This window comes from Esox lucius, chromosome 1 (assembly GCF_011004845.1).
Source record: "Esox lucius isolate fEsoLuc1 chromosome 1, fEsoLuc1.pri, whole genome shotgun sequence".
Classification (NCBI taxonomy): domain Eukaryota; kingdom Metazoa; phylum Chordata; class Actinopteri; order Esociformes; family Esocidae; genus Esox; species Esox lucius.
The window spans coordinates 7890828-7905941 of record NC_047569.1 but is presented as its reverse complement, the minus strand read 5'-3'; the positions used below and the strand labels follow the sequence as shown (position 1 = coordinate 7905941).

Below are 15114 nucleotides of genomic sequence, written 5' to 3'. Positions count from 1 at the left end.
AAAGTTAGCTGGAGTGAATGGAATCTTGGTTTGGGTGGGGATCCCGGGACAAGAAAAGATTGAAAACCCCTAGACTAGGCAACTATTCGGTTAAGGCTACACATCTTTAGGTTGAGGTTCCCCCTCTAGGAATGCCTTTATCCATTTGGCAGAGCTTCGTTGATATTCCAAAAAAACTATCCATAAAAACATATGTAAATAAATTAAATTATACATCTCTACATATGCGCATTTACTTACGTGGAAAAGCATTCTGCATCCTGCCCTTTAAAGAGTAGACTGCCCACAGCTCCTTCGTTCCAATTTTCTTCAATATTCTCCTGAATGACTAATTCATAAACCATTGGAAAATATAATTCCATCACATTCTCTCATAACTGTAACTGTCAGCTGGTAAAACGTGCCATTCAAAATGAAAATACTTTGCACTCAAATCCTAGGAAATACCAAAATTGGCTAACTGCAAAACTTAACGAATAGTGTACTGTACCTCTAGTACTGTACCTCTAGTGTACACCGTAGGGGAACGTTATGAATGTACTTGTAACGTCCCGAAAAGGCTGTGACATTCAGTACCTCTGAAAGACCTTAAGGGAACGTTATGAATGTACTTGTAACGTCCCGAAAAGGCTGTGACATTCAGTACCTCTGAAAGACCTTAAGGGAACGTTATGAATGTACCTGTAACGTCCAGAACAGGTCGTGACCTTCAGTACCTGTTTTAGACCTGAAGTGAACATCACAAATGTCTCAGTAACGTTCCTTGTTAGCTGGCCAGTCAATGTCAGATGTGTTTTTTTATGACCTGTTGTGATTTTTGTACTTAGAGTGGTGAAATATTACCACATACTTGTGTGAAGAGCACCAAAGCATCTGGAAAAAACTGGAATAATAAACATTTAAAAATTACAGCACAACTGCTTTTACTTTCGTTCAATCACTTAACAAAAGCTTAAAACAATATTTATTGATATTTTAAAATGTTAAAAAAGCAAAATGACTCGCTACTCATTTCAGTGCTTGTTTTATCACAAAAATGCAAGGAAATGACCAGTGCCATTACTTGTTTGAGGAGAGTTGATAGTATTAGTAAAGAGAGGTCAGCTGAGGTCAACACACTTTCTGCATTTCAGGATGTGCTTCTTTTTGCACCCTATTAACTGGTGAGTAAATGTTCTGAGATATATATACTTTTTTTTACAATTGCTAGGACCTATTTCACACTTTTACAAAACTCTTAGCACAGTTCTCCCTACCTATTTTCTGCTTGGCACAGCAGGTAATTTCACAACCAAAATGCACTAAAAGTACCAAAAAAACTTCATACAAATCATCTCATTCTTCCATTACACCAAACACCAAACAAGCACCCTTGGTCACTCATAAAACAATGACCAAAAAACCACCAACAACCGGTAGTTTTCTTTTGTAAAATATATTATCAAAACAAGAGTGACACCTTTCTACTGTTTAGAATTTACTGCAGTGTATGTTACAAGAATAAATCAGATAGGATGCAATATGTTTCTACAAGTTTCATGTGATTTTTTTGGTATTGAGTGATTCCAAATTACAATAATTTGTATATACACCATCTACCGATGTTAGTAAACCCTGTCTTCTACATTTGGCCACAGGTTCTCATCTACATCACATCTTATGTCATCTGGGAAATACATGTATGAAAACGTGTATTGGCATGCCTGGTCCATCCCATGCAATCTTCTGTAGATATGTCCAGGCATCCAGCATTAATTACATCTAGAAGGGACATTTCATCATGTGGATGGTGGTCATAAACCTTCTAAGAAAACAATTCCTCTATGGGGCTGAGGAATGGAGAATCAGGTGTCTGGTTCCATGTTTACATTATAGCAGAGAATTATTCCTAAGATGTCCTCTTTGGTATAGATGGTAATGACATTTAAAGACTTTTTACCAATTCAATACCAATTCTGAATAATAGCCCAATTTCCCTGAACTGTTAACACAATGCCCATTATAAAAAGTCACATCTCCAAAACCTTACGCACACAGGATTTTTTTTTATTCTGGCCTAAAAACTATAAACTTAGCACTCAAAATCATGTATGTACAAAACATTTATAAGAATTGATGTGTTTTTTCAAAGAATGTATGCGTCACACTTCTAAAGTAGGTTTTACTTAAATGTCTATGTCAAAACACAAGTCATAATGAATTATATGGTATTCCATTCTTCATAGTATATTGCACCCATTCCTGAAAAATGTACAGATGTGTTGGCTTCAAAAAACAACAACATTCATTTGATAAGTTTTCAGTGATGGAGAAAGGCCATGGATTCCCAAATCTGTTTGTGGGCGATCCACATGTAGTCTGTCCTTTCTTCAGTGTGACCGGCGTCAGTGCCGACAATGGGCATGCGTTGTTTGTCCACTCCTGCGGCAGTACCGCTTTGCCCCGTCCCACTACGGTACCTCACATACCCACCTCTCACAGCGAGAGTAGGATGTTTCTGCATCACCACTTTTTTGTGTCATGATAATAGCACCCAATTCCAATCCCCATTCTGAAAACATTTAGCAAACCCCAGGCAATCACATTTTTGTCTTGGTTAGAATATTGGCTTTCATCTTGTCATCCTGTGTTTGCATGGAAGTGGCAATTAGCTATTTTAGTTTTGGAGACTTGGTGAACCCATTATTGTACTAAATTCTTCAAATCTCCAACTGTGATACAAGGATAATGTTTCTGTACCTCTCGAACTATCCTCACTGTACTTTGGGGTAAAATACTATTTTGTCTTCTTGCAGGCAGGTTGATAACTTCAGTTGCATTCCTTTTGTTGATAAGGGGATTTTTTATATTTATACCCAACAATACAATGCAATCATCAGTGTTGTGTTTAACACTGGTGTCCACAAAGTTGTACTTTTTAACATTATATAAAAATGGCACAATCTTCTTGGAATTCACCTAGCATTTTTAAAGCATGTGAGTTCTCACAACCTAACAGTAGTGGGAGCAATACTCACTTTAGAATGTATTCCATCATATGAAACCTACTGAAGAAGGCTAATTAGTTGTCACCTGCACTGAATTAGTTAGCTATTTAGTCTGGTTCAAACCAAGGCTGCCAGAAATGTGTGGCAACTGTGATGAAGACAGTTAAAATGATGCACTGTAAGTGTAGAGTTTGCATTTTATTCAAATAATTTTGATATAGGGCTATATATTTTTAGAACAGGATTGCAATTGGGATGTGATTCTTGTTTAAAGATAATTGGCTGTTTCTATGGTTTTGGCTGAGCCAGTCTAACTCAAAATATGAATTCAAGACAGGAATCAGAATTGCCTTTATTCACAAACTACATTTACACATACTCTGAATTGTAATTCATGTATTGGTAATAGAAAACTTAGGGAAAGGCTATCCAATCTGCCCAAAGTTGACATCCATTTAAGTATGCTACACCAATGCTGCCTTTCCAAAGGTGATTTACCTCAAGAACTGTGCAGATTTGGTGTAATTAATGTTGGCACTATTGTGTTTGATGTAGTTTGGCACTAAGGATTTAGGGTGGCCACTTGGAGTGGGGAGGGAGGAGTGAACGTCCAAAGGACTGTTTGTAGTGTGGACCTATCTAGACTTGGTGAGCTAAGCCAATGTTTTTGAGTCTCTGCTGGTGTGCTCTTAGTGATCACTGTATTGTCCTATATTTTTCCATCTTTCTACAGTTGGAGTCATATGTGATTTGAATGACTGGATCATTTTAGATTGTCGGTTGAATTGTGGGAGGTGCAGTTTTTGGTGTAAAAGGGTGAGATCATGTATTCTTTCAATGCTGAGGTATAGTTATTTTGTGCCTGTTGGTCAGAAAGTCAATTATACATGGACAGAGTTTATGATTGTGTTGAACTGTACCAATGAATCTGTCTTTAGGTTATTGGTGTTAGGGAATTTTTTTTCTCCAGACCTGTTGGCACAGCAGGTGAACTACTGTGGGTCAAGGGAGGTGTCACTGAGACTCTGCCATTCTTCACATTTCTGTTTCACTCCATGACTTGCCCCCGGTGTCTGTTGTAAACTTGCTAGTAGCAAATCAACTCAGCTGGGTTTGATTTCAAACACATTGTGACTTTGTGGAAGGTTCAAGGTTAACTGTCCAGTGTATCCAGACTTCTAGGAAATATTGTTGAAAGTAACCAATATAACACTCACATGCACTTCTGAGTACATCAAGGTTGTACTTGATTAGACGCAGCACAAGCTACAGCTTGGAAAACAGCCCTCAATCCCACAGTCAGTGTCATGATGTCATTTTCCAGTAGATATTAACCCTTTGACGTGTACGATCACACCAGTGTGATCAGGCTAGAGTGGTCCCTGAAGCGTACGATCACACCCGTGTGATTAGAACTTATTGTTTAGAACGCACCATTAGAACGTCTAGGTAAAAGTAATCTAACAATTGCTGGTCAGACCGCGCTGTAATTTACTCACATTTGGCTCAAACAGTGTTCATAACTATTTCCAGATTGTAATTGTTTCAAGACCACACTATGATATTAACCAGGTTGCAAGCATTCAAATCGGGACAAGAAGTGTTACTTACGTACCAACAGACAGCCAACACTAATACACAAACGAATGATATTCGCGAATACTATAGAGCATCATAACATTTCCTGGAAGCGCTGACAACCAATCAAAAACATTGTAAAAACCTTCTAGAAGTTATGTTTCCCGTTGTGGGTGCTGCTATGCTTTTTAAATAGAGTATTCATTTTCACTGCACTGAATTACAGGTCACGCTTTGTTAGCTAGCGGTTAGCTGACGTTTGCTAGCTAGCTACAGTAACACATCAACCAGCTTTTGCAGCTCTTTGAATTCGAGTCAACGAGAGAAGCTTGCAATGCAATGTATGTAGTGTTCCTTACCTGGCAAGGTGACTGTTCAAATTCTGGAACTGAATGAGTACTGAACTCCAGTGCAAAAAAACTCAAGCTGGGGGGCCGTTAAGTAATATTTGATGTGGTGTTGAAGAACAAGGGGCCTGATTGTATGGCTATCATTTGTCATGCATTTTAAAAATGGCTACTGTGATTGAGCCATTCTGCCTGACTTTTTGTCCCTCACACAATCCCTTCTCTCCTTCGTTCATACAGTATAGTTCATTTTGTTACAACCATTCAATGGAGGATAACTGGCTGTTCTTGTCATATGCTCCCCCCCCACCCCCGTATTCAGATCTCAGCCTTCCCATGTTGATTCTCAGCCTCCTGTCCATCCTGCTACTGGGCCCTGGGTGCCGTGCGGCTGATATTCCAGAAGACCCCACGGCAGAGTTCTCAGTCAGACTGTACCACCACATGCAGAGGGGGGATGAGAACATAATCTTCTCCCCCCTGAGTGTGGCTCTGGCCCTGGGCATGGTGGAGCTAGGGGCCCGCGGGGCCTCCCTCACAGAGATACGCCAGGCTTTAGGCTTCAGCCGTCTACCAAAAGGTAGACAACTTAGAATTAACCCAAATGTCCCCCTCCCCCCTCCAGTCCCCAAATAAAAAGATGCCTGTTTCTTTCTGACTGCCAGGTGCTGAATTCCCTCTACTCCACAAACTGATTGGAGTTCTGTCTGAGGATGGCCACCACTATGTCATCCTGTTGGCAAACTCCCTCTTCCTGCAGAGCGGCATGACCATTAAACCAGACTTCCTGCAGCTGATTAGGAAGTACTTCCAGGCTAAGGTGGAGATGGTGGACTTCTGTAAATCCTCTGCCGTGGCAGCGCAGCTCAATGGCTGGGTGGAAAACCACACGAAGGGTAATTCTTTGGGGCGTTATGGAATGTTGGTTCAAAAAGTAAAGTTAAGGCGGGTTGGTCTGAAGCCGGAAATGGAAACAGTGGGTATAGGAAGTCACCACCCCCGTTCAAAATGTTCTTGTTTTGTTTGACAGCCTGAAATTGAAACAATCAGTTTTACATGTTGTAACTCACTATCTTTGTGAACAAAACGTAGTCTATGCTAGTAAATGCGTATTCACAAATTGATGTCTGTAACTCAAAAGGTGGTTCCACCAAGTATTAACTCAGGGGGGTGTTCACTTATCCAAATAGAGTATTTTACTATTTTAATTTTCAGAGTTTTATAATTATTTTTCATTTGGATATTGTGGGTTACAGTGAAAGGGTATGCAGACTTTCTATATCCACTGTACATGAGGACATCCACCCATGTTTACCAAGGTTTTCTAGCACACGATTAAAATGTAGCTATGTTGGAATACTTGAAATTATACATGGCAGGTGGTTAGTATTCAAACCTTCTCAAACAGCCTAAATTCCCTCTTCACTGGGATAATTGACGTTAATGTCTTGCTATTAGAATGGTTCTACTCTGCTTTAGTAAAAACAAGCATATAACTGTAAACACCTTATTTTGCACAAAACCTTAGTACATCAGTTTCATGTTTGTTTTACACAAGCTATTGTTTTTGAAGACTGTTGCCATCTTTATGGCAAAAATTCAACCATATTCTAAAGTGGCGTAATAGATTTTTTTCCTTAATCTAATCCAGATAACCTGTTTTTGCCTAGTCCCTATGGGGTTTCAGACATTTTTCAACACATTTACAAAGCATCCAGAATTCTTTGCTCAGCACTTCGTAGAAGCACCTTTGGCAGTGATCAGTCTTGTGTATGATGCTGTGAGCTCGGTAGAGCTGTATTGGGGGAGTTCCCCTCATTCTTCTCTGCAGATCCAGCCATCTTCAGATCGCCCCAGAGATGTTCACGTATGGGCTCTCTGCACATCAAGGGAAACAGTGAAATGCATTTCAAGTGTCATAGCAGAGGATCTGAATACTTAACCCATTATGAGAGATTGTCGATTGGTGAGAATGAAAATCTATTTAATTTTAGGAGGCAATAATGCAGCAACATGTGAAGTGTCCTTCTGAGGTGTCTGAATACTTAATGCACTGTAAGATACAAATGTTTGTAATTTGTTCTATTTTTAGATGTGAATGTAGGAATGGTTTAGGATCCTTAAATGTTCTACAATTTTAAGCCTGGAGATTTAAATGGACATTAAAAAGTTTGTGGTGATCTTGCTGGAAGATCTTTACCAAGATTCACCCTCGTAGCAGTGGCAACTGGGAATTCTGGAGTTCATTCTAGATGCTTAACCATCACATTGTCTCCATGTTTCTTGGCATGAAATGTTGTTTTGAATTGTTTTATCAAATCCCACGTATGGTGGTGGACAGGATTTCAAATGGTAATAAGTTATTCCCACCTAATAAGGTGTCTGTCTCCCTGCAGGTAAAATTCATGACCTGTTTGAAGTTAATGACTTCAGCTGTCAGACCCTGTTGACCCTGGTCAATGCAGTGTATTTTCGGGGCAGCTGGAAGAACCAGTTCAGGCTGAAAGAAACACGTCCCACCACCTTCATCAAAGACAACGGGAGCAAAGTCCAGACACCCATGATGTACCAGATGGGAGACTTCAACTACGGTGTGTTAGTTTGTGTTCATGTAGGCATGTGTGAATTTTTGTTACTCTTGTGAAGTGCCTTAGAGCTGTATATAACTCATGCATTGTTTTACAACTTTTGATCCCATCAGGCCAATATGATCCTCCAGGCTCCCTCAATCTTTTTAAATTCTATGGATGGACTCTTGAACTGAATTAAAAATGTACCTGACCCTCCCTAAACCCAACCATGCTTAGCTAGTCAAGGCAAAGTGCTTGTTTGTGATATTTGCTAGCTACCTTTTGTCTAGCTATGGTAGCTTTGGTAACATGGTTAGCTTAAGTCTGCATTTTGTTAACCACAATGACCGTTACTAACATGATGGGTTTTAGCAGAAATTAATTAACTTGCTCTTTACTCTTGTGGCCTTTAATCACATCAAATCTAATCTCTATTCCCTTCAGTCGAGTAGATGTTTGAGATGTAAAAATTGGGCCTCAGGCCCAGTGCTGCTGCTAGCAGATTAGTATGTAACTCAAAAGTATGTTTTGTAAACTCATGTATTTTCTGTCATTTCTCTTAACCAGACTGATTTCAAAAACTGTTTTGTCTGTCTCAGGGGAGTTTGTTGACAGTTCGTCTGAGGCAGGTGGTACGTACCAGGTGTTAGAGATGCCCTACCAGGGAGAGGATATGAGCATGCTGATAGTGTTGCCCAGGCAGGAGGTCTCCCTGGCAGCCCTGGAACCCATCATCGAAGCCCCTCTTCTGGAGGAGTGGGCCAGCAACATCCAGAGGCAGGAGGTGGAGGTCTACCTGCCCAGGTTAGGATGTCTGCGTGGGAATGGTGGTTGTATACTAAAGCGCAGGGCAGGTCCATCTCTTTTGGCAGACGTCTGTCTGTTAAAGATGGGAGAGAACGCACACTACTTTGTCTCTGTCAGGGCTGCTCAATCCTGTTCCTGGAGATCTATGATCTGGTAAGTTCTCTCCAACCCCAGTTGTGACTAACCTGTCTTAGATTTTCATCTCGTTTGAATCAGGTGTGCAAAATTAGGGTTTGAGAGAATCTACAGGATGGAAACTCTCCAGGAACAGGACTGAGCAGCCCTAAGATGTATCAATCTTGCGTACGTTTCTAACAATTCTGTTGTATGTGGAAATCCTAAGATCTGCATGCGCACAAAATTAATGGGATTTATCAAACTGGCGTATGCAACACATACTACTGCATATTTGAAGGAGCTTACGGTCTCTGCCCAAAGAAAGCCTTTATGGGTAATTGTAGGCCATCTAAATAAGCCCTATGGATGGTTATCTCAGTTGATACATGAATCGAGGTGGAGACTGGTCAGAAAATAAAATAAATTTCCCATAATGTGAACTTCAAATAATATTCTGATATAGTATCTAAAAACACTTCCTTTTTTGAAACGTCTCAAGTAGCCCAACATGCAGTCGTAAATATTCCGCATTGCAAGATGTGGCTGCTGTTGTACATTTAGAAAAGATTTCCAGAAAGATTTGCTGCACTCCAAACCAGTGTCCTCACTCCAGGAGGTGGGCAAAGTGACAGATTTCTCCCATTGACTAGCAAATTGCTGGCATCATTGGAGAGTGTAAATGTGCTAGATTGGGACACTGACATGTCGCTGTGGGAGAGCTGCAGTAAGCGATTATTTGCCATTAAGGCTAATCATAACATTTCAACTTCACATTAAAGAAACATCAATAAAAACATAAAATCAAATGAATTGGTCAAGCCTAGTTCAAGTCATGTGGGCCTAGGACTTAGCTGTTATTTTCACCACAGAACAAGTATCTGCATTCCAGAGGGGTTGCAGGGCTTTGCAGTTTGTCAGCGTTCCGTATGGGTGAGAAATGTACTGGGTTGTGGAGACTGAAGGGGCAGTTAAAAATGGCAATGGGGCTAATCTCTTTTTGGCCATTTTTCTATAGGGTATTCAAAACTTAAACTGGGTGCCAGAAGATTCAACTGAGGGTGCTAACTAAATAGTAGCCTAGATGATGTGGCCAAGGAAGTAGATCATATTTCAGACGTTTTATAAAAGATCAATAACTCTTGGAAAGACCTTGTGTTAAAATTAGTTCCATTTTAAGTAACATGCATTTTTCATTTAGTGCTGCATGCCAATAGCCATATTAGCAATAGGAATAATAGAAATATATTTTATTGTGTAGGCCTATTGGCTGTTTTATTCGATTTGTGTTGAAAAAAAGCGTACCTATTTTGTATTAACGCGACAGCGGCTGTTGTCACATCCCGGTTGCTCAGGCTACTATATTACTCCTTGATTAGCCTTGGTGCACATTTAGAATGACATTTAAATTGCCACTGGTACCCGAACAACTATTAATGTATGTAACATTAATCAATCAAATTTCAATCAAATTTATTTATAAAGCCCTTTTTACAACAGTTGTCACAAAGTGCTTTACAATGACACCCGGCCTTAAACCCCAAGGATCAAACAGTTGTGTTGAATTTCAGTGGCTAGGAAAAACTCCCTAAGAAGGCTGAATTTTAGGAAGAAACCTAGAGAGGACCCAGGCTCAGTGGGGTGACCAGTCCTCCTCTGGCTGTGCCGGGTGAGATATTAAGAGTCCAATTGGAATAATAAATACATTTCTCTGGGCTAAATCCAGAGTCTACTTGATTTTAGACTAGGTCAAAAGTATGACCAGGTGGACAAGGACAGGGACCGCAACAGGCCCCCCAAACCAGGTACTCTGCAGGTGTGGACCAGGACCTCCTAAAGTTTAAAATGGGAGGAGACAGAAGTTGGGTCATTCCTCATATCCCCCAGCACAATAATATAGCAGGGTAACACCTTGGAGCTGAGACGGGGGGGGTCCGGCGACACTGTGGCCCTACCCAGGGGAGGCCCCGGACAGGCCCCAACAGGCAGGAAATCAATCCACCCACATTGCCAGGCATCAACCAAAGGGACACCCACCAACCCCAACCCCCTTGAATGAGGGCAGAGAATTGCCAGCAGCGTACAGCCCAATTGCCTTAAGTGCGTAATAGAGACAACAACAAGCCAGCGACTCTTCCCCCGAAAGGCATTGGAGGGAGGGCATCCCAGTAGTGACGAGAGCCCACCTGCCAAGACAGCAAGGGTGGACAGTATCAAGCCTACTGGTCACCTTCACGCCCCCAGGCCAGGCTACACCTAATTATAAACCGTGCTGTAGAGATTAGTTTTTAGTAGACACTTGAAAGTTTGCACTGAATTTGCATTTCTAACCTTAATTGGCAGATCATTCCACAGTAGTGGAGCTCTATGAGAAAAGGCCCTGCCGCCAGCTGTTTGTTTAGAAATTCTAGGTACAATTAAAAGGCCTGCATCTTGCGATCGTAGGTTACGTGTAGGTATGTATGGCTGGATCATTTCAGCAAGGTAAGTAGGAGCAAGTCCATGTATTGATTTATAGGTTAAGAGTAAAACCTTAAAATCAGCCCTAACCCTAACTGGCAGCCAGTGTAAGGACGCTAGGACATGTGTTCACACTTTTTTGTTCTAGTTAGGATTCTAGCAGCCGTGTGCAGCACTAATTGAAGTTTATTAATTTGTCTGGATAACCAGAGAGAAGAGCATTGCAGTAATCTAGTCTAAAAGTAACGAAAGCATGGATAAATTTTTCTGCATCAGTTTTTGATAGAAAATTTCTAATTTCTGCAATGTTTCGAAGATGAAAATAAGCAACTCTTGAGACATATATTTTATCTTCTTCAAAGGTCAGGGTCAAGGGTAATGTCAAGGTTTTTTGGGATTTGACCATGCAGTCGTCGAGGTTCACAGTGAGATCTGCTAACAACGCTCTTTTTCTTGGGTCCTAAAACGAGCATTTCTGTTTTCCTTGAGTTTAAGAGCAAGAAATTCTGTCATCCACTTCCTAATATCTGAAACGCATGCTTCCAAAGTAGCATGCTTCATTGAAATGTATAACTGTCATCAGCATAACAGTGAAAATTTAATTGTAATTTCGGATTACATCGCCCAGAGGGAGCATATATAGTGAGAACAATAATGGGCCCAGAATCGAGCCTTGAGGAACACCAAAGCATACCTTTGAGTTGTCAGAGTCAAGCTTTTTCTATTGACACGATTTACCCCATGTGGTTCTGTTGACGTTCCTCAACCAGCATTCCAAAATGGCGTGGTATTTCTCCATTTCAACTGCTAGGCTATGCATACACATGGGTTGAAAATTGCATAGAGATAAGCATGCGCACTTCCCCGTCAAGTTCAAAATTGATAAATGCCAACCTTGGCGTCTCAACTGGCTCGGTTTATACATGTGCGTACGCACGATTGATACATGAGGTGTATATTTTCAGGTTTAAGGTGGAGCAGAAGGTAGACCTGACACAAACTCTAAAGAATCTGGGCATCAAGAAAATATTCACAGACTACGCTGATTTGTCTGCAATGACCACAGGTGGGATCCCAACCTGCTACTGTTAGCATATTTTATATTGTGATCATAAACTGACTATGTAGTTATTATTCAGTTTTATCTAGCTAAGTAACTGTAGCATCTCTTCACAATGTATAAATGGTTATTGACATACGCACCCACAATTCTCCAACCTCTCGCTGTAAACATCCAAATGTCTGTCCATTTGGTAAGAAAGATGACTGAAATGGAGGCTAAATCAGTCCATTAAGGCCCCTTTATACAGTTGGTAAAGTCATGTAATTTCTTTCCCCCAAAAGTCCTTACAGTACAAAACTCTTATTCCAGATGGAAACAAACCATTTATTAGGAAGGCAGTGCATAAGGCCTACCTGGATGTTACAGAAGAGGGCGCAGAAGGAGCTGCTGCAACAGGTGACATCTTGCCCATTGTCATAAAATCCTTTTTATATGTGCACATTTAACCTCAATCTACCTTCCTTATAGTATGTTCTGTTTTTCTGCCAACTCACCTCTGATCATTGATTTCTTTTTGCACTTTTCTTTCTGATTTTTTTTTTGGCATCTCTTATCCAGAGTGACAATTGGTGCATTAATTTCAAGATTGCAAGGTGACTGTACATATGACCTGAAGTACTTATCAGCAAAGCCAGTACTCTTGTAACGGTGTTTAGAACATACCTTAAGCTCACTTGAAAGCTAGCTTAATGTCACAGATGGGGTTAACCAATTGGTACCTTTTTGTATTGCTAGAATGCGGTGAACCGCAGAGAATCTGGTGTTGGCACCCAGGCGAACCGTCACTGGAGGAAGCTGTAGTGTTATCAGTTGTAGCATATGGGCATGTTTCAGTGGTGCCTGTGACCCTGAGCGCAAATTGTGTGCCGCTCCACAGCAGGGCTAGCTCACTGTTTAGCCATTTCAGAAAGGGATGAGTTTAATGGTGTTACCAATGTAAGGGGGCCCCTTAATTGTGCAGTGGTAAAGTTGTGTGGGGGGGTTAATAATTGAATTGGGTTGCCTTGCCTCAATGCACACTAGCGACTCCTTGTGGTGACGTTGACACCTGTGAGGAAAATGATTGTAGCAGTCTGTTTGTTCTGGCACTTAAGGATTTGGGTCTTCAAATGGTCACTCAACAGCTGAATGTCTCTGGGGCTCCAGTTGGAACATCTTATGGCCACATGTTGCAACACAAAGGAACACTGATTTGTGCCCAGTGTAGTCAAGGAGACAAGACCAGCAGGAGCATGTTTTTCACATGCAAGGAAATAAGTGAAGGTTTTATGGCTCAGTTAATCTTAGAAATCTTGTAACATGATTTTTAGATGAGCAGGGACCCTGGACTCAATTCCACCTTTTGGATGCCAGAATTAAGGCGTTTTGACTGGGCTGAGAAGGAGCTGCCGTCTTGTACAGGTGCTGGTCATAAAATTTGAATATCATCAAAAAGTTGACTTATTTCAGTAATTCGATTCAAAAGGTGAAACTTGTATAATGTATACATTCATTTCACACAGACTGATATATTTAAAGTGTTTATTTCTTTTAATTTTGATGATTATAACTGACAACGAATGAACCCCAAATTCAAGAGGTCAAAGGTTATGGAAGCTCAGTGTGACAAGGACGGGTAGGCTGAATGAGTTGACAAAGATGGATGGAAATGGGAGGAGGTGGAGGGTTGAAGGAGCAGAGATGGTGGTTAGAGGTGGAAACTAGTGTTCCTATTTGTAGACATGCATGCCTGAATCTTTCCTTTGTCCCTTACTCTATTTCATTTTCTGAATGTCTTTTGTTTAAACACTTCGTTCTTAAGTCCACTGTTCTTTTCGATCTATAAATATATCCTGTGCCTTGACAGTGTTGTTAACGTTCCAATATGCACTGCGGTTTGAGTGAGGCAGTAGTCCTTCATTGTCTCCATTTTTCTAAATTTTGACTTGTAGGAGTATTAGGTGACCGCATGGCAATACCCTTACCTCCAGTGACGCGTCCTACCTTCAAGGCTGATCACCCCTTCTTCTTTGTCATTAGAAACCGGAGGATAGGTGTGTTAGTGACTTCTCGTTCCTCTGCCTGTCTCCAAATACTTACATTTGTAATATCCATGCCTTCTGTGACTGCTTTCTTTTTTACAGGTTCTATCCTTTTCATGGGAAGGGTCATGACACCAGAGGTGGTCAGACCTTGAGTCCATGGACCCTGAACAATTACCAATGGGATTCCAGTGGCATTGATGACATGCTCAACACCTATGCAATAAATGCAACTTCTCTTTTCCCTGTTGTCTGCTGGTATTATACTTGGTACAAATGACTGACTCCTATGTGTGCACTTGTCTTGATATTATTATATAACTAAGTACTCTAGAAAGTATATGGAAGTAAAAGGTTAGTGGAGGTTCCAGTTGGAATGCTGAATGAGTGGTAGTTAACTTTAAGGTACAAAAAGGGAACTACAGATCCGATTGTCTCCCAGTAATGGGAAAGGCACTTTCATTGGTTAATGTCCAACTCACATCTCCCTTCGATTGGGATGCTTGTCCTGTCCAACCACCACCTCCTCTTTGTCGTCTTCATAATCCTCTTCGTGGTTCTCTCCTTTCTTGCGCTCTCCGACTCTCCCTGCTGGGACCTCCTGGACTTTCATTTCATCCTGCAGAGCAACAAACAAAGTCACCTGTTGGACAAAAACATGAGCAATATTTTGAGCCAGCCACAAGTGATCTGTATTAGGGGGTCCAGGACACTTGGCTTTTGTTTCATCCTGCTGGATAATTGGGCTAATCCGGTGTCCCGCTCTGAATGTGTCCCTCATTAAGTCAGGATGATAATGAGAAGTGTTCTAGTCAGGATTGAAGTTGAATAGCCCTGGCATGTCAACATGAGTAAAAACAAATAAACTCACATGTTTGCCGTTGTCCTCATAAGGGTCCTCAACCTCCTCTGCTCTTATTTGCCCCAAGTCCTCCTGCACCTGACAGGTTAAGGATAGGAAGCGTGAGTTTTGACTCTAACAATGCAGTGTAGTCAACGACAGTAAGTTTTAATCGCGATAATGTTACCTTCAGTATAATGTTATTACCAGATTTCCGAAAACACACAATGCACTATTGTCAATGTCATAGGGAACTTCAACTGAACTAAGCAAAACTAGACTAGCTTGCAAAAATAGCAGTAGCCCCTTAAATCTAGTTACTGGCT

At 41.0% G+C, this 15114-nt stretch overlaps 1 protein-coding gene across 2 annotated transcripts; it reads left to right on the top strand.

Moving 5' to 3' along the window:
- The first annotated feature begins 3062 nt into the window (after nt 1-3062).
- Nucleotides 3063-14191, top strand: LOC109614553 (neuroserpin-like). Of its 2 annotated transcripts, none has more exons than XM_010899985.5 (9): nt 3063-3165; nt 5235-5492; nt 5578-5808; nt 7309-7503; nt 8082-8286; nt 11829-11929; nt 12236-12322; nt 13858-13959; nt 14050-14191. In XM_010899985.5, the coding sequence occupies exons 1-9, from the start codon at nt 3141-3143 to the stop codon at nt 14100-14102; spliced, it is 1257 nt and encodes a 418-aa protein (XP_010898287.4). In that variant the 5' UTR covers nt 3063-3140; the 3' UTR covers nt 14103-14191. The 2 variants fall into 2 exon arrangements, with proteins under 2 accessions (XP_010898287.4, XP_034149928.1); XM_034294037.1 differs by lacking the exon at nt 3063-3165 and adding an exon at nt 3434-3476.
- The last annotated feature ends 923 nt before the right edge of the window (nt 14192-15114 follow it).

Excerpts from the sequence above, each read along its gene's own strand:
- LOC109614553 (XM_034294037.1), top strand. The coding sequence starts at position 3,449 with ATGCTACACCAATGCTGCCTTTCCAAAG. Across the intron at positions 3,477-5,234 it reads CCAATGCTGCCTTTCCAAAG|ATCTCAGCCTTCCCATGTTG; the intron begins GTGATTTACCTC and ends CCCCGTATTCAG. Across the intron at positions 5,809-7,308 it reads GGTGGAAAACCACACGAAGG|GTAAAATTCATGACCTGTTT; the intron begins GTAATTCTTTGG and ends GTCTCCCTGCAG.